Below are 22,251 nucleotides of genomic sequence, written 5' to 3'. Positions count from 1 at the left end.
CACTTTTTATTTTACGTTGATAGACTCAGGAATGACACAGATATTAACTTTTAAATACTTTAGAATCACTTTTGGCTGTACGTCGGCATCGCTCGTATCTGCACACGCAACGGGATATATTCAATCTATTTCTTAGACTCTATCTCATAAGTTTTTACTCAGAAAACGGTCCTTTGAGACATTTCTATAGTTTGAGTGTTCAGAATTAGGATGGGAGAGGGCAGTGTGGGAGGAGCTACTGTCTCTGCTGGAGGGAGGCAGAGCAGCACGGTATGTAGTGATGTAGAGAGACTCAGGAGGAAAAGAAATCATCAAATCATCATCAAAGAAGGAAAAGTCTGATAGTGTAGCTCCCCTACCGCTCTATATTAAGAGTAGACTGGCTATATTATAAAATATAAAATGGCCTGAGACAAACTCTGTTCTTATTTTCACTGAATTAAAATGCTGAGCTGTAAATCATTGAACCAAATTAACTAAAACACTTCACATATAAACTACAGCTGTACAGTAGTTGTGCTGTAATGTATTGTGTGTAATGTATTTAATGTTTCATTAATTCATCTTAGTGTTATTATATTATACTCAGTAGCACAAAAAATTACATGACTTTTTTTGTGTCTTAAAGCGTATCGAAATCAAATCGATATCGTGACCCGTGTATCAAGACGTATCGGATCGTGGGAAAACCATATTGTTGCATCTCTTGTAAAAAGGCAGATTAAACTCATGATTCACATTTAATCTGTTTTTTACAGGGATGTAACGATAACCGAAATATTGTGATATCGTATTGTCAAAAGTCTCACAATAATATCGTGGGCTGTCACAATATATCAAATCACAAGTTCCTTAGCTTAAATACATGGTTTTATAGTAGCAACAGCTTATAAACATAGGGAACTACAGATCCCATGATTCATTTCAGCGCAGACAACATGAAGATGTGAAGATATGTTTTTACTTGAATTCTTGGGATAATGACGGTAATAATTCACACCAAAATCTCGTCAAGGTAAAAGCAAAAAAGTGTCCCATTTTTACTTATTAGACTCTTCAAAATATCGCAATAAATATCGTACCGTGAGATTTGGATATTGTTACATCCCTAGAATATGACAATAAATGTTGTACCAAATGACTGTTCAAAGCATTTTATAATGTCAGTCTTGTATCGTAATATTATAATATCGTGAGCCTCCCCACCATATCATGAGCTTTTCCACGATATCACAATAAATGTCGTACCGTGAGGTTCATACCCTGACGATATCGTATCGTGAGACTTGGATATCGTTAGACCCCTAGTCTTTTATACATTTCCTAGTACTTTTTTCTGGGTAAATAGTTGTTTTTGTAGGTGTAGTCTTGTGAGTGCAGTCAGGGTCAGATACATAGAGATATGTAATAGTTTTGAGAGCTTTTCCACGCCCACTTTTGAGTCAACCAATCGATCAGCACAACATGTCTGCAGTTGAATACAAATCTATTCAGTCGATTACAGCCCTAGTTGCCATATGTATGAAAGTGTAGGGAATTGGAATTATAAAAATCCATTGTATACAAAGTTTGGACAATTTTATAATATTTCTATGGCTTTAGATCATTCTGGCAAACATTTCCATCATTGTACAAATTTTCCAAATCACTGCCAAAACAAAACATTGTGTTAATTTTCTTGTGGAGAATCTGCCGCTTGCTTATCTTCATGGAGCTGTTGTTGCGTTACCCAAAATGTTCAAAAGTAAAGCATTAAACTCTCATTTACAGGTTAAAAATGCGTCCAAAAACATGCATTCTTACTCTTCATAGTTCTGCCTTTTAAATGTTTTGTTACCAGCTTTTGTTTGTGGAGACAGAAGTTCAGTGCCGTACTGTCGAACATTCCCGGTAAAAAAAATAATGGCTCCATTGAAACAAGCCAGGGCCAGACTAGAAAAGTAACTCTGCACTTTAAGTTTTGTTTTGGCAGTGATTTTGAAAATTTCAACAGTCAAGGAAATTTGTGCCACAATTATCTAAAGCCAGTTAGCTTTTGAGGCCATTCGTTGGCATTGTTAGAAAAGTAAGGTCAAAGCAACCTGTTCGCTCCAAAATTACAATAGGAAAATTTGCAGATAAAAAGTTGAATTCTTCAGTAGAACAAAATAATGCGCAGTGCGGTTATGGAGTGAGTGAACAATGATCTGTAAAGTGCCTGTGACATGTCTGTGAAAAATGCTATATCCTCCTCAGACTCGGCCCATTCATTTGTGTCCATTATAGTGGACATCGAGTTAACCAGTTTATCTTTTAAGTGTTTTGAGATACACTCTTAATGGGGCGATTAGGTTCTTCTCCCTAAATAGAGCTAGGGGATTATAGGATACTATCATGTCTGGCTGGCCTGGGAACGCCTTGGGGTCTTCCCAAGGTAGCTGGAGGAAGTGTCTGGGGTGAAGGAAGTCTGGGAATCCGTTTAGGCTGCTGCCTTAGCGACCCCAGATAAGCGAAAGAAAATGGATGGATGGATCATGTCCAGGATAAAAATAAATTATTATTATTATTATTATTATTAATAATAATAATAATAATAATAATAATACATAATACATAATAATAATAATAATACATAATACATAAATAAATAAATAAGAAAATAAAAGGAAGACTAAAAATGTTTTGAGGTGACTGTAGAAGCTTGTCAGAGATGCTTGTCAAAAAAAAATTAAATTACATAACATAATTACAAAAATTAAAAAGGACATGTTACAAAATTATAAATAAAAATAAAATGAATAGATACATGCAATACATAGGTAAATAAAAACTTACTTACTTAATAATATTAAAAGATTAGTGCGCATTTGGTCTTATTTGAAATGCCATTACATTTACATTTCTAACCACTAGAGGGTGTCAGTTGTCAGTCAACTTCATACTTCAAGTCTAAGATGTCATTTTAGTTTGTCAAAATGCTTAGTGTTCGTTATGATCTCTTCTTGGATTAACAAATAATGTAAAACACTGATGTAAATGTTTTTAAACTGGGCTCTGATATCACTCACATCCATCTGAGTGGTTTTCATTTGACGAACCTCCCTTAGTTTTTTGTATTTTTTGATTTTCTAAGGTTAATTCCCACTTTGCTTTTCCCTCCACTTACCTCCATTGCTGAATTTAGAATATTTTTGTTTTTGTGCAGTGTGTTTGACGTGCTGCGCGGTGAGGCCCGGGTGATGGAGGGGCTGCGCTCTCTGCTCATAGAGACGCCGTACATCCACGACATCCTCAAACTCAACGTGCAGCCCTCTGAGTCCGACTACGCTGTGGACATCCGCCATCCTGCCATCAGTGTAAGTCTTCTACAACACTCAGACTCTAAAGCAGGAGTCTCCAACCTTTTTCCTTGGGTGAGCTACCTTTTACAAAACGAAAATCCCAGAGAGCTACAAATTTTTGCCGTCACAGGAAATAAAGTGTACATAACAGCCATGGCAAGACATAGATGGAGTACAGTTGCATTAAACATGAAACATAAACCATTATTTATTTATCGATGACAGATTTACAATAATAGTAGACATTTAATTAATCAAATTTGAGTTATTCAGGACAATACTTGTAGTTCAAAAATCCCTTGGCGAGCTACTTTGAAGGAGGCAGGAGGCTGCAAGTTGGAGACCCCTGTTCTAAAGACTAAAGAAGTGGAGTGTATTAATGTTATTTATTTTGATTTACGGACAAAATAGCGAAATAAAAACACCAGGGTCATGTAGAGTGGGTTAATACGAACATTTTAAGACCAAATTGACATGGCTCACTGCTCCAGTTACAAAGAGAGGGCCAGTCATTTTTCAATGCAGAGTGAATTGGAGCCAAAGTCGATGGAGCTGGAAGTACTCCATACACATTTCCTATTTGGAACACAATGAGTAGTGGGTTAGCTATTTATATGCATTTATATATACAGTCTGTGCGAATACTGCTGCTGTTGTGGAATATTATCCTGATTAGCCAGTGCCACTTTCTCTTTAAGATTCCCACAGTCATGGAAACCCTGGAAAAGTCATGGAGATTGAAAATGTGTTCTGTTAAGTTCTCATTAGTCTATTATAATTATTTCCAAACATCTGTGCCTTTTGTTTAAAAGAGACGACAATAAATGCACTGACAGTATTTTGAAAGTTAAAAAACTATAATACCAAACCATACGGTGAGTGGAAAGGGTTAACATTTCATATTTAGCCTTAAAAGTCTGATCAATTCTACACATGTAGGTGCCGTACAGTCATGGAAAATTCACTTCAGGTCATGAAAAAGTAATGGAAAAGATTAGAAATTTTGTCAGTGAAAAAGAGTGGGAACCCTGAATCTTAATTTTCATTAACATAACATTAAGTCTGGTACTGACTGTGAAAAAATATGTAATTGTGTTATTTCTGACATGCTCTAATACTTTGCAGCTGAAGTCATCAAGGTTCTTGGGGGGTGGGGGGGGTGAAGCTACCTGTAGGCACTGCTCTGTCTGAAGCTCTATTACTCAAATTAGACTTTTATCTGAGCTTTCTTTTAACACAATATGACCATTAAGAAGAACTGACCTGGTTAGAATTACAACAGGTGAGCTGATTTACTGTTAAACAAGTCTTTCTCAGTCACAAGCTCGATAACATTAATCATTTTTACACCAATTTTAACACCTAAACAGAACCATGAACGCTCGTATTGATGACAGGCTCCTGAAAATGTGTTGTTTATATCCATTTTGTGTTTTGTATTTTAAAATGTATCTGCGGCTGTTTGCTAATGTGTGCATTGTAGTAACTTCTGAACTTTCCACCATAGTCTCTCTCGTAGTACACCCCCAGTGTGAAAGCATCAATTGTAATTAGATCTGCAATTATCTTCTTCAATTTATCTTCTAATAATAGGATTCTGTTCACAGTTCACGTTTTTACCATGGTCAGAAGAATTGACAAAAAGACTGAAAGCTGAACTGACAAACGAATACAAGAATCACTTTTCAGAACATGCTTGTACAGATCTAAATGCAGAATAAGACAGGAGATTTTGTTCTTCGTGGAGGAAATTATGGTACTTCAAAAAATTGCAGCCTTTGCTAATTGCGATTTTGATCCGATTGTGATTAATCTTTGTGGCCCTAATTTGCATGAATGTAATTTGAAGACAGGACACGCAGGTGCAGAGTAAATCAGAGAAATATGACATTGGAGAAGATTAGATCAGCTTTTATCGTTTTCTTGTTGAGGAATTTATGTTATGACAAGCTATAAGTACAAAGACATACAATAGACCGTCATTCACAGTAGAGCTACAGTATAGCTGTGTTAAACTGCGTATGGCAGGTTGGACTACTCATTTTACTGAAACAGAGTTAAGATTTTTGCAACAACATTCACATTAGTTTTCCCAATTTGGCCATTTTTAGGTTTAAAATGTTACATCCTGGTTAGAAAATGTGACACCAAACTAGTGAATTCCCTAATGTTACTTAAACCTTCTAGATCTAAGGGCAATTTTAGTGCATTTGTCCTCTCCTGGATTTTTTTTTTTAAAAATTTTGATGTTAAACCTCCTCCCTTTTACTTTCTAATGAAGTGTTATACATCCTTTTTTTCAGTACAACCTGTTATTTCACAGTCTTCCTGCTGTAGTTGTGTCATATGGCTGAGGACCAGAAATACAAATGAAAAAACAAACAAACAAACAAACAAACAAAAAAATAGAAAATAAAATTCACATTATTTCATACAAAACACACAGCAACATGTATAAACAAATTCTTGGACATAAAAATTGCTTAATTTAGGGCCTTAGCTACAAAACAGCAAAATATCAAGTTTGTAAGTAAATTAAAAATATTCTTATTGCCCTCAAAACAAAACAAAAAAGCGCAATGGCCTCATGAGTTTACTGGTGCCACTCGTGGAAACAGCTGGTGTCAGGTCCAGGGCACAGAGCCACATCACTTCCTGCATTTCCATGGTGTTTATTACATTTGAATTTGTACATATTGAGTGAGTAAACCTTTCAAATAAAAATAGCAAGGGATGCGCAATTACGCAGACCAAAATGTAACATTTATTTGAGAAATAAATGCACTTAGAGCGGCTTTTTCAATTGTTACGAACACAGACGCTCAGAGCAGTCGACCATTTTGACTCACTACACTCTTTGGCAAAGTTTGGGCCAATCAAAATGGATGAAGCGCATACGTTTAGTGGAAAATAAAGTTCCTATTGGATACTCGTTTTCCTTATGTCATCATGCAGCGTGCATGCCAGAAATATGCTTGGAAAGCTGCAACTCTTAGCTTTTCCAGGGAAGTAAGTTTCTGTCTTTTATAGTTGGAAAATTCTGTGCAGTTATATAAAACATATTCCCAGGTCGGTCTGGAAGGGTTAACAAAACCCCTCTAATGTACACAGAAATAATTATCTGACAAATCCAAATATAACAAAACGCCTTTATTTTGTTGAAATCATGTTTAAATTTTCTGAAAAAAATTGTTTCTTGTGTGTAAACTGTACCTAGCTTTTAGAATTCTCCCTAGTGTGATGAAGCGATGTTTGAACTCCTTCCTGTATTTTCTGTAATTTTCAACATATTTTTCAACTTTTCTACATAAATTGGTTAAATAAATTTATATTTACAATAGTTATAATCCCACCAAATGAAGTCAAAATTAGAGAATCACAAAAATCTGTCATATGCACTTTAACATGCAAACTTGACCAAATCCAGTACGGTAGAATTCTGCCATACAAATTCATCCATCCACTTTATTATTAATTTCCAGTCTGAGGTGCCTACAAATTGCAGCCAGCCCTGATGCCAAAAACATGTACCGCACATGTAAAAAATGCATTGCACATAAAAAATTAAAAGTGCAAATTAGTTAGCTGGACCATTGCACTAGTATCATGAGACTTGTACTCTCTCTTCACTACATGTTTGAGTGTATTAGTGATGGGACTTTCAGCTCTTTTATGGGATCCGAATCTTTTGGATCTGTTCATTTCAAAGAGCCGTTCAAAAGACTGGTTCTTTTTATATTTAATTATGACAGAAGACGGGGTGAGAAGTTATTTTATCTCCAAATTAATCACAGAGGGAAATGACCAAGGCTAAGATCTGTTTAAAACGGCTCAAAGTGAGAGTGTGAGTGTTTACCCTTAGCCTACATGATCTAAATAAAACATCGCACTACAATAATAAAACATTTTCAAACGAACTGTTATTATGAAGCCAAATGTGTTGAAAACTCTCTCGTGTTGCCTGCTCTGCTTTTGTGCTGATGTTGGTTCAATGTTAATCACGTATAAAATTCATAAGAATCAGAGAGAAAAAGATTTGGTTCTTTTGATAAATGGGATCTGGTTCACATTTTTGAAGCAGTACCAACCCTGTCTTTGCTCGATCAAATCTATTTCTGTTTGTTTGTCTGTCATCATTAGTGGATAAACAACTTGGAGACAGACCACCGGTACAGCTCGTGGCCCTACAACGTGCAGGAGCTGCTCAGGCCCACCTTCCCTGGAGTCATCCGACAGATCCGCAAGAACTTTCACAATCTGGTGAGCGCACACTGCATGAGCCCTGCCAGCACCCGGGAGGAGACTGGAGACGTTGCATAAGGACATGATGGAATACCTCTGTGTGTGTGTTTGTTTGTTTGTGTATAGGTCATCATTCTGGACCCGACCCAGGACAACTCTGCAGATCTCCTCAATGTAGCGGAGATGTTCTACTCAAATAACATTCCACTGAGGTAGGTGCAGGGAGCATTTTTTCACACTACGAAACAACCGATTTCACTTTCTGTCGAGTGTACATAAAAAGGGGCAGGTAATTTTTTCATAAAACCAAAAATATGATGTGCCCACCAACTAGAGGGTAGCCAGTTCAAACCTTTTTGAAAATAAACTCGATAACCCCAAAGTAAAGGATCATGGAGAGAGTCGGGGCTGTGGCAAGATCATTTTTAGGATTATCGCTTTTAATTGGTGATAATGCTTCCATATTTGTGTCTGTATCTTGCCATTTAATATATTTTTTTTATATATTTAACTAAACTAAGCTGTGAATGGCAATTTTAGTACTATTGTGTAACAAAACTTCATTATGGAAAGAAGAAATATGTTTTTTGTATAGAGTATCTGTATCATATGAAGTTTCTTGTTTTAATCATTTTTTTTTTTACGCTAAAATAGGGATTTCATTTCATTCAGGTCAACAATAGGCTTTTTTCACAAGACATTTGAAAATATGTGGATGACAACTTCCGGTGTAGTTTCCGACGCTTAATAAAATCGTGGATTCAGCAGCAGCGGTTTTCACAACCTGCTAAAGCTTTCCATGCGAGACGTGACTCTAATAGCAGGTTCGATGTCACTTATGGGCAGCTGGTTGCTGAACATTACAGAACACAATGACATCTTTTTTTTGTTATTGTTAAGTTAGACAAATTATAATACGCAAATGAATAGGCAATTTATAAAAGGAAAAAAGAAAGAATACAATGACATCTAGACGAAGAAAACCGGGGCATTTTCCCCATTTTCCCAGATTTTGTCAGAGTTACTATCGCCAAGTAGCCAGGCTGGTGCCACCTAGTGCCTTCGCTCATTTTCATTTCTCTCCAGCGACTAGATCAGGAATCAAAATACACAAGACGGTTTGCAAGAACCCCGGAAGTGGAAGACAATCAGTGAACAGCCATACATTTTGTGTTGGTAACAATTCCTGAGATCGAGGATTAAAAGCCGGAACAAAGAGAATGTTTGGTGAATTTTACCAAGGGGAAAGACGTTATTGTCCTTCTTCCCATGAGATTTGGGAAAAGGCAAGGTTAAAATACCAGTTAGCTCCTTTAGCGGTGCATTACATATGTCACGACCAAACAGCAGCGATTGGTTAAATAAAAAAATACCCACCTTCCGTCGAGCGAACGAATTCTAACACTGCAAGGTCAGACGGTTCCTACGAAGTGAAACCGGCTGATGAATCAGGCTAATCGTCAACAAAGCCCAAAGGAAGTCATCATAACCATGTTTCCAAATGTCTTCTGGTTTTGTGACGTAAGCGTGAATAGAGACCGTAGATATCTATGTGCTTCTCTACAGTAGCTCTAACTCCCCTGTGTTTCTTGTTAAGGATTGGCCTGGTGTTTGTGGTGTCCGATGAGGATGATGTGGATGGGATGAAGGACGCAGGAGTGGCCTTGGTCCGAGCCTACAACTACATGTGCGATGAGGTCAACAGCCAGAGCGCCTTCGAGACCGTCATGTCGGTCAGTTACAATTCTGCTCAAATAAAATACAAAGTCAGTTCAGTCTTTTCACAGTTTTGAACATTTGTGATTTTGTTTTCCTCAGATGTTCAACCGTGTGCCCCCTGGTGGACAGCTGACGGTTACAGACGTGGTCAAAGTGCTGGAGAAGAGGTTTCCTTATGTGGAGATCAGCAGCGTGCTTGGAGCTGACTCCACTTATGACACCAACAGAAAGGTAATCAAGATACTCAGTAATAACGCAATTTTCTGGGGCTACTGAAGGATTCAATCCAAACAACATCTTAAATTGAAAGGCAAGAACTGGCGCTGAAAGTTATTAAAGTAATCAATCCCATGACCTCTGCAGAGAATATCTTGTGTCTCAAATGGGACTCAAATGAGCAAAATCTTCCAAGCCTGTAGTTAAGACTTCTACAAATATGCTCTGAAATCATTATTATTTGTTTAGCAGTCCATAGTTCAGTTTGTTACAAGTTTTGTTACAAATCTAAAACATAAATTAAAATTTTTATTGAAACCACAGTACTTGTCATACGGGTAATATTTTTTGTTATTTTTCTTTTTATTCTTAAAGCCCTAGTATGTTACATTTTGCCACAAAATATACTAAAATAAAAACATGTTTTTTTCATTATGGATGCCTTTATTTAGCCTAATTCATCAGCCGGTTTCACTTCGTAGAAACTGTCTGTCCTCAAAGTGTTAGACTTTGTTCGCTCTGAGGGTACTTTTTTTTCATTTAACCAATCACTGCTATTTGGTCGTGATGTATGAAATGCGCCACTAACGGGGCTAACTGGTATATTAAGCTTTTTCCAAATCCTGTAGGAAGAAGGACAATAACATCTTTCCCCTTGGTAAAATTCACCAAACATTCTCTTTATTCCGGCTTTAAATCCTCGATCTCCGGAATCGTTGACAACCCAGAATATATGACTCTTCAATGATTGTCTTTAATAGGGGTGTGCAAAAATATAGAAATATCAATATATCGTATTGTTTAATGTGATGATACAGTATCGATATCGTGGGCTGCTGTTTCTATATATCGCCAAGAGTATTTTTTTGTATATTTTACTAAATAATTTTGTTATAGAGCTACAGTTTTGTTGCTTGTTCAGAGGAACGAAACTCGTTTATGCAACACATTTAACATATTCACTGTTTTGATGATTAAAATGTGCATTTTTTCATATTAACTTTGCACAAGAAGAGGTTTAACAAAGACTTTTAGTATCACAGCCATGATTTAGCCTTTATTTTTATTGAACCGTATCGAATCGATTTGAAATATATCATATCGAATCGAAAGCTCACTGTATTAAGATATGTATCAGCAACTTCTTAATGATGCCCTAGTCTTTATTGCACTGAAAAACACAAAAACCATGTGTCCTTACTGTGAGCAGGCTTCCATCTCCACAACCTGACTCTTACATCCCTTTCCTGCTTGTTTCCATGGAAATGTTGGCTATAATCTTCCACAGTATGGCATCTCCTTATCTGTCTCCAAGGAGAATGTTTCTATGATGCAGTTTCAACTTTCTATTTCCATGGAATCATGCAGTTGACTCACCAACTCCAGAAAGTTGCAATGTATTTTTTTTTAGCAAGAAGTCAACTTTTCTCATGTTTCTTGTCCCTTGTCAGGAGGCAAAAGCGTACTACGCTCAGACCGGAGTAGGACCCCTGCCTGTGGTCTTGTACAATGGCATCCCCTATCAGAGAGAACACCTGGACCCGGACGAGATGGAGACGGTCACCATGCAGAAGATCCTGGAGACCACCACCTTCTACCAGAGGGCCGTCTACCTGGTGTGTGCTATGTAGACGACTCCTGGACCTTTCAGTGTTTCAGAGTTTGCATGTTTCTCTCCATGTCTGGGTTTCCTCCGGGTTAAATAGGTCAAATCCTCTGGGCAAGACACTGCCACAGGGACAATAAAGTGTAGCTTAACCTAAAAACCAGGTCAAACCAAAAATGACTCTTGTGAGCTTTAAGCCATTTTCGAATGTTGTTATCAAAAACAGACCTGGAGTTGTGTTTTGTTTCATTCACATTTGAGTAGTGCTTTTAGGCCGTCTCGATCTCCAAAGCTCAAAATGCTCTGTTCCACCTTGTGATGTCATTTAGTGGTAGTTTTCAAGTTAACAGCTCCTTTCACCTTGTTCGGTAGAGACTGGCAAATCTTGTGCTTAAATTTTCCAAATTATTCTGGTGAAAGTGCATAGAGTATAAAAACATAGTGGAGCATGATGTCATAAGATGGAACAGAGTGTTTTTGGTTGAGAGAAGAGCTCAGCCTAAATATGCAAGGTTTGTGTGTTAAACATGTCTGAATGAAACAAAACACAACTCCATGTCTGTTTGTGATGAGGAAACAACATTATAACATAGATTTGATTAAAAAAAAGTGTAATATGTGCCCTTTAAATATAAGAATTGCTCACAGGGCACAGTTCAGTATCCATATTTACTAAGTATTCGTGTTCTTCTCAGGGGGAGCTGGCTACAGATCACGACGTCGTTGACTACATCATGAACCAGCCCAATGTGGTCCCACGTATCAACCCCAGAGTCCTGTCTACAAGCAGAACATACCTGGATCTGTCTGACACAAGTACGGGATATTTTACACTTCAACATGTAAATGACTGCTATTTTCACTAGGGCTGAACCATTTGGGGAAATATCGAATTGAATTTAATTGATTTTTTTTTCTGGGAAGCAACAAATTAAGTATTAAGACTCAGTTACTAATTGAGACTAAAGCTACTGTCAAAACTGGACGACAGTAGCTCAGTTGGTAGTGAGTTTGTCCACTGATTGGAGGGTTAGCGTTTTGAACCTCGCTCTCGAGATTAAACATCATTGGTTGAGCGAACAGATCCACTGGCCCACAGGTTGGCGGTGTGATTCCAAGCTCCCACGGACGAATGCTGTCTTTGTGTCCCTGGGCAAGACACATAACCCACCTCGCCTTGTGCCTTGTGTCTGCGTAAACTGGTGTCCTGAAGCTGATTCCTTGTTGTCCTGAAGCTGTGTAAGCCCACGTCTCTTATGATTTAATGTCGAAAATCACATTCTATTGTGCGTTTTTAATTATCATTGCGCTATCTGAATCTGTATCGAGTCTATTCCCGATCGAAATATTGAGAGTTTGACATTTTTTCCAGAAGAATTCACAAAAAGACTGAAATATGAACTGACAACCTAATACAAGAATCACATGTCATTAGGAATGGGGAAAAATCTTGTGCCTCAAGATTACATGAGACAAAATTACCACAAGATCGTGCACACATGAGAAAAATTATCTTGTGACATTTTTTTCCCAAGTGTTTACATTTGGATTGGACAAAAATGGGTTAAGTATTGGTGAATTACATTTAGATCCAAAACAAGTACTAGAATGGAAAACATAAATATGAAATCAAAGAAACTAAATATTATGAGGCCAAAATTTGAAAAAGAATCATGAAATTTATAAATTGTGTCTCATCCCATTCCTACATTTCATTATATGTTTGTACAGATCTTAAATTACAGGGTTGTTATGCAGATTTCAACAGGAGATTTTGTTGTTTGAGGAGGAAATTATAGTATTTTAAAAACTGCAGCCTGCGATCTGCTAATTGTGTCTATTCTAATTCTAATTTTGATTTGACTGCGATTAGTCTTCCCCTCATAAATCTCCCCAGGTACCGCGTTATCCTAATATACTGCTGTCTGTTGTTTTGCAGATAACTATTTCATCGATGACTACGCTCGATTTAGCAGTTTGGATGTGAAGGAGAAGAACACGGCCATTGCAAACAGCATGAACTACATGACAAAGAAAGGTATGGGAGGATAAAAAGTATAAATAACCTTGTATGTGTACGTATAGATCCCCTTATATCTTTTCCTTACCTGGCCTCTCTCTCCTCTTGTGCTTGTGTGCTGTTGACTTTTCCCACTTCAGGGCTCACTTCTACCAACAAACATGGTAATAATGTTGTTTTATCTGTATAGCTTTGTATTCTATTCAAACCTTGTGTTATTTTTCAATTTTTCAATGTAAATTACAAGGTGTAGCTTAGATATATGAATTTTGCTCACCCTTTAAAGGGCCAACCTCATGCAAAATCAACTTTTCAGGGCTTGTATATTTCACCAAAGTGTTTTTTAGATTTATATGGCGTTTTTTTTTTTAAATTGCAGTGTATTTCTGCCACCTTCCCACGTGACAATGAAACTAAAGCTGCTACAACCATGACGTGGCAGCTACACCTATGACGCGTTTGACGTAGCAGAAGGCGCTTCTCGCCCGATCCCCTCCCCCGCTCCACCGCCTCCGCCCCGCATCGGCTGATAATTCCCACATGAACACCTAAACAAAAGCGACAGCATAAGCTCATTGTTCTACTCTGCAGTGTACACGATATAATAAGTTTATCTACTAGTGTTTATGAATACTTTACCAATCAGTAATGTTCAGCTGATATCGACGTGGTGCTTGAGCTTCGTGCTCCTCCAAGTCCTCGTCCGATTCCAGGTCCAACACATGCGGCTGAACGCGCTGTATCTCCATGATGAATAAAAGTTTATTCCTACCACTATCAGGGTGCACGCCTGTCTCCCCCTCCCTCCCTGAGATGGGCGGAGGAAGGGCGGCTCACTCAGAGCCTACGTCACATTTGGAGGGCGGAGCCTGTGCTTTCTCAGGACGGGCGGGGGATGAGCAATAGCCGGACTTTCATAGTTCCTGGTCTGTGACGCTCCAAGAAATCAGTACGATTTCATAACTATTGTGTAATGGTTGTTCCAAAACCCAAATTCTGCTTGTATATGTGCAGAAGATACGATGTGAAAAGAAGTATTTTGCATGACATGGGCTCTTTAAAGGATGCGTTATGCAAAATTTACTTTTTGAGCTTTAAACCATTTTATATTGTTCTCCCTTCATCAAATACATACTTGGAGTTGTATTTTGTGCGGCATTGATACTTATTAGTCTGTAAAATCCTTACTTCACATTTTGCCTGAATTGTTGCATCATAGGCAAACAATCCGACTTCTCCTGCGCAGTTATTAAGTCCATAAAGCATCACAGGACTGACTGGGAATAAGGACTTCATTTGTTTACTTTCGGATTGTTCATTCCCGTTGCTGAAGTTTGTTTTCTCCAAATGCAGACATTATTTTAAGTTAGACAATAGGGAATACTTACTCCAAGGTAACCAAAGGCATGTTTAAAAAGGAATTAAACCACAACAATGCCCCATAAAAATAAATAAATAATGCAGTTTAATAGAACTTGCCGAAAGAAACATTTAGTTTATGTCTTCAATAGTGTGCATGTGTTTATAATGCATGTGTAGATAAGAACTGCATACACGTTTGCACACATAGTTTTTTTGTTCCATCTTCAAAAGAACATTGCATTTATTGTAACTGCATGAGTATATAACACTAGAAATAATGCGCATGGTAGAACATTATATTGTACATTGTTTTTATTTTTATTTTGTAAGTACATTTTTGATCACCTTTCCTTTATATTTATATTTTTCTATTTCTATTCAGACGACGGCTACATTCGACCCGTGACCTATTGGGTGGTGGCCGATTTTGACACTCCATCTGGGCGCAAGCTGCTCTACGACGCCATCAGACACATGGTAAGAAATATTTATATAACTGGGAACATTTACATGATCATCCCAGTCTATTTCAAACCTACAAATACTTTAAGACAGAAACTGGTCCACCAAAGGACAAAATACCGAGCCACAAACAAAGCAAAGTGGTCTAATATCTTATCATGTAGTGAGCGGTACATTGGACAAACAAAACAGCCACTTCACAAGAGGATGTACCAACACAGATGAGAGAGCAACACAGGACCTCAGTCTGCTGTAAATCTCCACCGAAAAGCCTCGGGCCACTCTTTTGAGGACAGTGAGGTACAGATCTGAGCTAAAGAAAAGAATTGCTTTGAGAGAAGAGTTAAAGAGGCTATTTTTGTTAGGAAAAACAGTTCTTCCTTGAACAGAAATGGAGACCTCAGACATTATCTGTCAACTTCATCATCAAACCTAAAACAAAGAGAACAATAGGGGGAGCCAGGTCAGGGCCAGAGGTGTAAAAACCCTCATTATGAGCTTGAATGATTATGAGAATATGTCCCCACACTTTAACACCCTACTGTCAACAAGCAGGGTGTTAGTTTCAGAGTAGTTTCAGTGTAGTTAGCTCCTCTCTGCAGGCAGATACCTGTATAAGACTGTATCCACCAGCGTCTGACCAGAACTGAAGAAGCAGCTTAACACTAGAAACGTATTTGACCTAAATAAACCTTTGTCCAGTTGACAAAATGAATTTCTCCTTTGCCATTTGCATGACCATTAAAAATCTTATAACTAGAACAATCAGATAACCCCATAGATGCACATGCACAAACGAAATCTAAGCATCAGAAACACCTGGTGACACGTTCCAGTTAAGGTTTATGCAATGAAGATATTTACTGATGAATGATGAGATGAATGAGGTAGAGGAAGCCTATTAACTTCACGTATGTAAAAAATAAATAAATAAAATAATTAATTAAATAGATTTTTTGAGTAACTGGGTGTGATTACATGCACATTCCACATCTGATTATTATTGGATTTGGATTGGATTTAATATGCATGTGAACTTGAAGCTTTGTTTGTTTTGTATAATATTTTTTGCCAAGTCCTGTGCATGTGTGAACAATTGGAAAGAAATCTGATTAATCACATCAGACGTAACTCTTTACATGTCCTTTCAATAACCCGATAATGATTAGAATTTTGGTGTGCATGTAAACACAGTAAGAGCCAGGGTTGTAAGGATAAATCCAATTTCTCTACACGATATTTTCACGATATGCAACCCACAGTACGATATTTATTGCGATATTTTGTGGAGGCTAACATAATTATACGAATATATGAATTTACTGTCATAATCCAAATAATTAAGATTTAAAAGTGCTTAATAACAGTTGTTTCATCATGTAGACTGGATTGAAACAGAGCAAAGGATCATGGTCTATGTAGTTCTCTGTTTTTTAGCTGTTGCTGCACCATAACAATGAATTTAAGCAAAGAGACTTGTAATTCGATACATCGTAATGGCCCACGGTGTTATTGTGAGACTTTTGACGATACGATTATCAATTACAGAAATCCAGCAACAATGTCCGACTGGGAATGATCAACAACCCTTCCAGCGCTGTGTCCACTGAGACCAGCAGAGTGGCCCGAGCGATCTGGGCCGCCATGCAAACCCAGTCCGCTAACAACGCCAAGAACTTCATCACCAAACTGGCCAAAGAGGAGACGGCCGCCGCTCTGGAGAAGGGGGCGGACATCGGGGACTTTGCTGTTGGGGTAATGCTGCTTTTAGATTGTTTGAATGTGTTTTCTTGTTTCTGGTTTCTTGCCAATCTAAAAGTGTGTGTTTGTATAGGGTATGGATATGGCATTGTTCAAGAGCGCGTATGAGGACTCTAAATTTGACTTCCTGCTGTCACACGCTGCGTTTTGTAGAGACGTGCTCAAACTGAAGAAGGGACAAAGAGCGGTTATAAGCAACGGGCGGGTAAGTGTGTTTTTCCTCAATGTCCCTTAGTAATATAGGCAAACAGCTTAAAAGAAAATGACTGAAAACAGAAAATCTACAGATCTTCATTTTTTTTACACATCATTTTAATATTCACTGGTATATTTCTCTACGGCGAAAGGAGCAGCGCGTGTGCGGGGAACATTCAGCTTTCAACCCTCTCGCGGTGATCCAGGATTCATAGAACCATAGTTACATTCAGTATTTTTATTTTTGTATAAGAAAACAGTAACTCAACGCCCCGGAAATAATCCTTGGTTTGACATTAGTGTGAAATATATTTATAATAGGGATGTAACAATATCCAAATCTCACGCTACAATATTTTCACGATATACATCTCACGGAATAATATTTATTGCGATATTTTGTGGAGGCAAACAAAATTGTGAATATGCTACTAAGAACTAAGATTTAAAAGTGCTTAGAACTGCTATTTCTTCTTGTGGTTTGCACCAAAATGGAGCAAAGGATCTTGGTCGATGTAGTTCCCTCTGTTTTTTAGCTACTACTGCACCATAACTCTTAATTTAAGCAAAGAAACTTGTGATTCGATATATTGTGATGGCCCACGATATTATTGAGAGACTTTTGACTATATGATATCGCGATATTTTGATTATTGTAACACCCCTAATTTATAACATACACTACCAGTTTAAACTTTGGACATACCCTCTCATTCAATGTCTTTTTGTTTCCCTATAAATAAGAAATAAAATAAGAAAAAGAAAATCTGATTACCCTTGAAATAAGTAAAAAAAAATCCAATAAATAAAAATAAAAACAGAATAGTAAAAATTTACTCAAAATCCTCAGAAAATTCTTCATTCAAGCAATTTGATCTAGGATTTTTTCCCCACTGATTCAGTAGTGGAAACTGTTGCAAATGTCCTTTTAAAACTTGAAGAATACATTTAGAGACATAGTTAAGACCATCTGTCCCTCCTCCAGATCATCGGTCCCCTTGAGGATGAGGAGGTCTTTAACCAGGACGACTTCCTCCTTTTGGAAAGCATCATCCTGAAGACGTCCGGGGAGAGGATCAAGAGCAAAGTGCAGCAGTTTGGAATCGAGGAGGACAGGTACTAGTCTGAACTACACTTCGGCTACAGTAGTTCAGTAGATTCTTATTTTAAAATGGCACTAAATACCTGCACCTTCTCCTTAGGGCCAGTGACTTGGTGATGAAGGTGGACGCTCTGCTCTCTTCTCAGCCTAAAGGAGAAGCCAGAGTGGAGTACGGCTTTGCTGATGATCGATACAGGTAAAGTTAATGTTAAAATGGCATGAATTCAGAATATAAAAGGCCCTGGACCAGAGTTTTTCCCATATATTTTAACTAAATTTGTCTTGCCCCAGTACAGATATATCTTTGTACCTTTGTATCTGGTGTGTACTGGCTGCATCTAATTATTAATCTTTACATTGTGAGATAATCAGGAAGTACACTAATAGCATACTAGTTGTTGTTAGTTGTCTGAAAGTCATGAAAAGTGCTAATAAACTCATCTCAGTGAATAATTTGGATGCTTGGGAATACACTTCTGGTCTTAAGTTCATTAAAAAAGGAGAAATTGTGACTGCTCAAAATGTATTTAGGTAGCGTGTTTTAATTTATGGACTTGTTTAGATTTTTCTTTTAATAAAATTACAAAATGTGTTAGTCAAGACGAATGTATCTTAATTTAATTTAAAACTACAAAGAAATGCATTAAAATCAGTCTAAAGTAAACAAAAGTAAGTCAAAGCTAGTTAAATCAGGAGAAATATTCTGTCGACTCAATATCGGGTATAATAAATTAAATTTTTAGTTGTTTTATGTTTACTAACTATTAGGGGTGGGGCGAGACACAGTTTCCATGAGAATAGGTTCCACAAAAATTAGACAAGATGAGATTTTTAAATAATTTATAATAAAATAATTCCGTGATCCCGTTTGCAGTTTTGAACCTGTGTGTCATTCATTCATTAGTTTTTCTTATTTTTGGTTTTATTTTGAAAAACGAATGAATGATACATGGATTGTTTTGGCCTCACAGCTTCACAAAAAATGTCATTTACCTAGCTTTAACTCGTAAACTATGACATAAACAAAATGGAAAACAATCTCACGAGATCAATATCCTCATGTTTGCACTATCCAGTGGCAATTTTATCTCACAAAGACGTTCTAGCGTGAGATCTTGTCCCATCCCTACTAATTATACGTCTTAACTTTCCTGACAGTGCTGTGAAGATCCGACCAAAAGAGGGCGATATTTACTTTGACGTTGTGGCCGTGGTGGATCCTGTCACAAGAGACGCACAGAAACTCGCTCCTTTCCTCATGGTGAGTTCAAAGTCTCATATGCAGCCAGTAAATTGTTTTACTTTAAAGCGCATATTACAAGTTTTCATGTTTTTGTACAGTAATTATGACTTTTTTTTTGTACCTGTAGTAAATATTTATTATAGTTTTATATCAATTAAGTTGCAATTTATGGAAAAAAGTTGAGAAAAAAAGTACAAAAATCCCAGAAGTAGCACTAAGTTCTAAAGTTTAATCATTCTTTTAACAAAATCATGGAATAAAATTGAATAAAATTAATAATAAACTTCACCAGAATGACAAAACTTGGATGAAATTTGGAAAGACTTACTAGTATATGCGCTTTAAGTTGTAGGATTTGTTCAGCTTGGATCTCACGTCACCACAACTTTTCTAAGTATGTTCTAACATTTGTCCCCAGGTTCTGAAGCAGCTGGTAAATGTCAACCTGAGAGTCTTTATGAACTGCCAATCCAAGCTGTCCGAAATGCCGCTGAAAAGGTGAGGACGCAGGCTGTCATCCGCGCGCGGGCTTAGGCCCCTGTGGTACGGATATATGACACACGGGGAGAGCCGGGAATCAATATGGGATTTTCTCCTTAGGCTAACCCGCTGTGCGTGCGTGTGTGTGCATATAGAGGACTGGGAACCTAATTTAAAGGAAGTTAGTAAAAATTTGGGGTATATTCAGTTCTATAGTGTCGTTGTTAAAGGTGCACTATGTCACTTTTTGGTTGGGGGTCCCTCACCTGCTTGTTTCTATAGATATGTCATTGCTCTGCCTAGTTTACATGATGTTTTTTAATTCCGATTTAATTGTTATGAATGAAATAGTTCGGAATTAAAATATTCTCCTTCGAGTTTACATGGAAAACACGTTAAATCGCCTTTATTTAATTCCACTCAAAGTCTTATGTCGACCAGAAGAAAACACACACTTCAGCTGCTGTCGGCTTTTATGTCATCTCGGTTTGTCGTTACGCCACGGACACAAACATGATACATACTTTTTACGCTGTCGTTCCGATGATAATTAAGCAGCAGCTCGGGAATTCTGTCATCACGCTTTACGTCTGTCAGCTGAGGAGGAGAAGGGAGGAAGAAGACAAACTGAGTCAACGGCTGCTCTACCTCAGTCCACTCCCGCATCCCACTCGCAAATCCAAAGAGCAGTCGATGAGAGTCCAAAGCCAGGACTGATGGAGCAGGATTAGTCAAATGAATAATCTCAATTTAATTTACAATCTATTTGAAGGCAAAAACACACAGAAAACATTTTTTTTTAAAATATACATCTATATTCTGTAAATTCCAGCATTAAGGGGTTTAATCAGTAGTTCTCAAACCAAAATTAAACTACACAGTTACTACAAATACTGAACAAAGACTAACCCAAAGGAGGACTAAAATATGTATTAAATTGACTATAACGGATTAGCTGCAGGGTCTTAAAAGTCTTAAAAAGGTCTTAAATTTCCTGTTCCTAAATTAAGGCCTTAAGAAGTCTTAAATTATGTTGTTCAAGTCTTATTTTTTTCTCAAAGGTTTTAAATTTCATTTCATTAGCCTATATTAACCAGGCTGCAGTGCAATGTTAAATGGAGGGAGGAAAAAAAACAACATGAAATCATGTAACGTGAATGAACGTCTAATTTGGAGTAGGCGCAAACAATACTTTAGTTTCAATGTTTTAGTAAACAATCAGTAGAATGGAGGAAGATGCTGGATGGATCATGGGGAAGTGTAGGTTTTGTACTGTAGTTGGTTGGTCATTATTAGAACTGGATCTGGTGTTTTTCGCCCGCATAATGGGTGCGATGTTGGTCTTAATTTTCATTTTAGTGGTCTTAAAAAGGTTTTAACAAAGTCATAAATCTGGGTCAAATGTGGGGATACTCTGTATAAATTGACTAAGTATTACCACCACTAGAAGGAGCTTTCATACCACTAGTAGTACATGTACCACAGTTTGACAAAAAATGTTTATTCTGTATTTTAACCTTGAAGCAATGATTTCCTTCCTTTGCAAAACTGAACACTGATCTGTTTTAATAAAGATATACCCACATATTTTTCCCCTGTCAGTTTTTACCGGTACGTCCTGGAGCCGGAGGTGTTGTTCCAGGCGGACAGCAGCTTCTCTCCTGGTCCCATGGCCAAGTTCCTGGACATGCCCCAGTCTCCTCTGTTCACCCTGAACCTCAACACTCCTGAGAGCTGGATGGTGGAGTCGGTCAACACCAGATACGACCTGGACAACATCTACCTGCAGGAGGTACGGCAGCTGTGCTCTGTTCGCTTTAGCGTAGTCTGGGTTACTTATCAAACTGTGTTTCCTGACACAACAGATGTCGACAATACCAAGACACTTTGTTTAAATATAATATAATCATTTTTTCCCAACATGAAGTTCTAATTTACAAAGGGCTCCATATTTTTGGCAATTGTGTTTTTACATCAGAATTTCCAGGGGTTGCAGAGGGAAAGGGGGGACATAGTGTAATAAAACTATTAGTGATATTATTATATTTATTAAGATTTTTAAGAGATCTGAGACAGAGTCCTGCACAGGTCCATTTTTGGAGACCTGCACCAGCCCACACCCACGCAGTACAGCACTACACCCGCCTGTTAATTATATCAGAGTTAAATCCGCACCCCCCCAGACCCTTTAACATTCCACCCGTTACCTGCCTGTGCCTGTGATAAATCGGGGTCAGCCCATTAGTCGGACAATTCTATAGTCCAGGACTAAACCAGGATTAAACCAGGACTAAACTGAACCTACACTGTGTCATTAGTGGATTATAAATATATACACACCTCAACCACCGAGCCGATCGCCAGGACTGGACCAGGACTGAACCAGGACTGAACCATTTCTAAACCAGGTCTAAACCAGGACTGAGCCTATGCCGCGTCATTAGCAGTTTACAAATATATACACGCCGCAACTGCCGAGCCGATCCTCAGGACTACACCAGGACTGGACCAGGTCTAAACCAG

The 22,251-nt window shown here is 37.8% G+C and overlaps 1 protein-coding gene across 1 annotated transcript in view; it reads left to right on the top strand.

The window, feature by feature from the left end:
* Positions 1–22,251, top strand: part of uggt1 (UDP-glucose glycoprotein glucosyltransferase 1) — a 61,081-nt gene that overhangs the window by 28,390 nt on the left and 10,440 nt on the right. Inside the window, exons 13-28 of the mRNA XM_055157643.1 lie at positions 3,185–3,335; positions 7,461–7,580; positions 7,689–7,774; positions 9,160–9,295; positions 9,381–9,512; positions 10,949–11,113; positions 11,799–11,919; positions 13,043–13,141; positions 14,868–14,962; positions 16,496–16,702; positions 16,782–16,913; positions 17,889–18,019; positions 18,106–18,201; positions 19,164–19,266; positions 19,667–19,746; positions 21,331–21,520. Coding sequence (XP_055013618.1) covers positions 3,185–3,335; positions 7,461–7,580; positions 7,689–7,774; positions 9,160–9,295; positions 9,381–9,512; positions 10,949–11,113; positions 11,799–11,919; positions 13,043–13,141; positions 14,868–14,962; positions 16,496–16,702; positions 16,782–16,913; positions 17,889–18,019; positions 18,106–18,201; positions 19,164–19,266; positions 19,667–19,746; positions 21,331–21,520 — 2,044 coding nt within the window. The remainder of the gene's footprint in view (positions 1–3,184; positions 3,336–7,460; positions 7,581–7,688; positions 7,775–9,159; positions 9,296–9,380; positions 9,513–10,948; positions 11,114–11,798; positions 11,920–13,042; positions 13,142–14,867; positions 14,963–16,495; positions 16,703–16,781; positions 16,914–17,888; positions 18,020–18,105; positions 18,202–19,163; positions 19,267–19,666; positions 19,747–21,330; positions 21,521–22,251) is intronic.

The sequence above is a fragment of the Boleophthalmus pectinirostris genome, unplaced genomic scaffold (assembly GCF_026225935.1).
Source record: "Boleophthalmus pectinirostris isolate CB_2022bp ecotype Guang Dong unplaced genomic scaffold, ASM2622593v1 HiC_scaffold_10, whole genome shotgun sequence".
NCBI lineage: Eukaryota > Metazoa > Chordata > Actinopteri > Gobiiformes > Gobiidae > Boleophthalmus > Boleophthalmus pectinirostris.
Note: the sequence above shows the minus strand (reverse complement) of the source record. Positions and strands in the feature narration are given on the sequence as shown.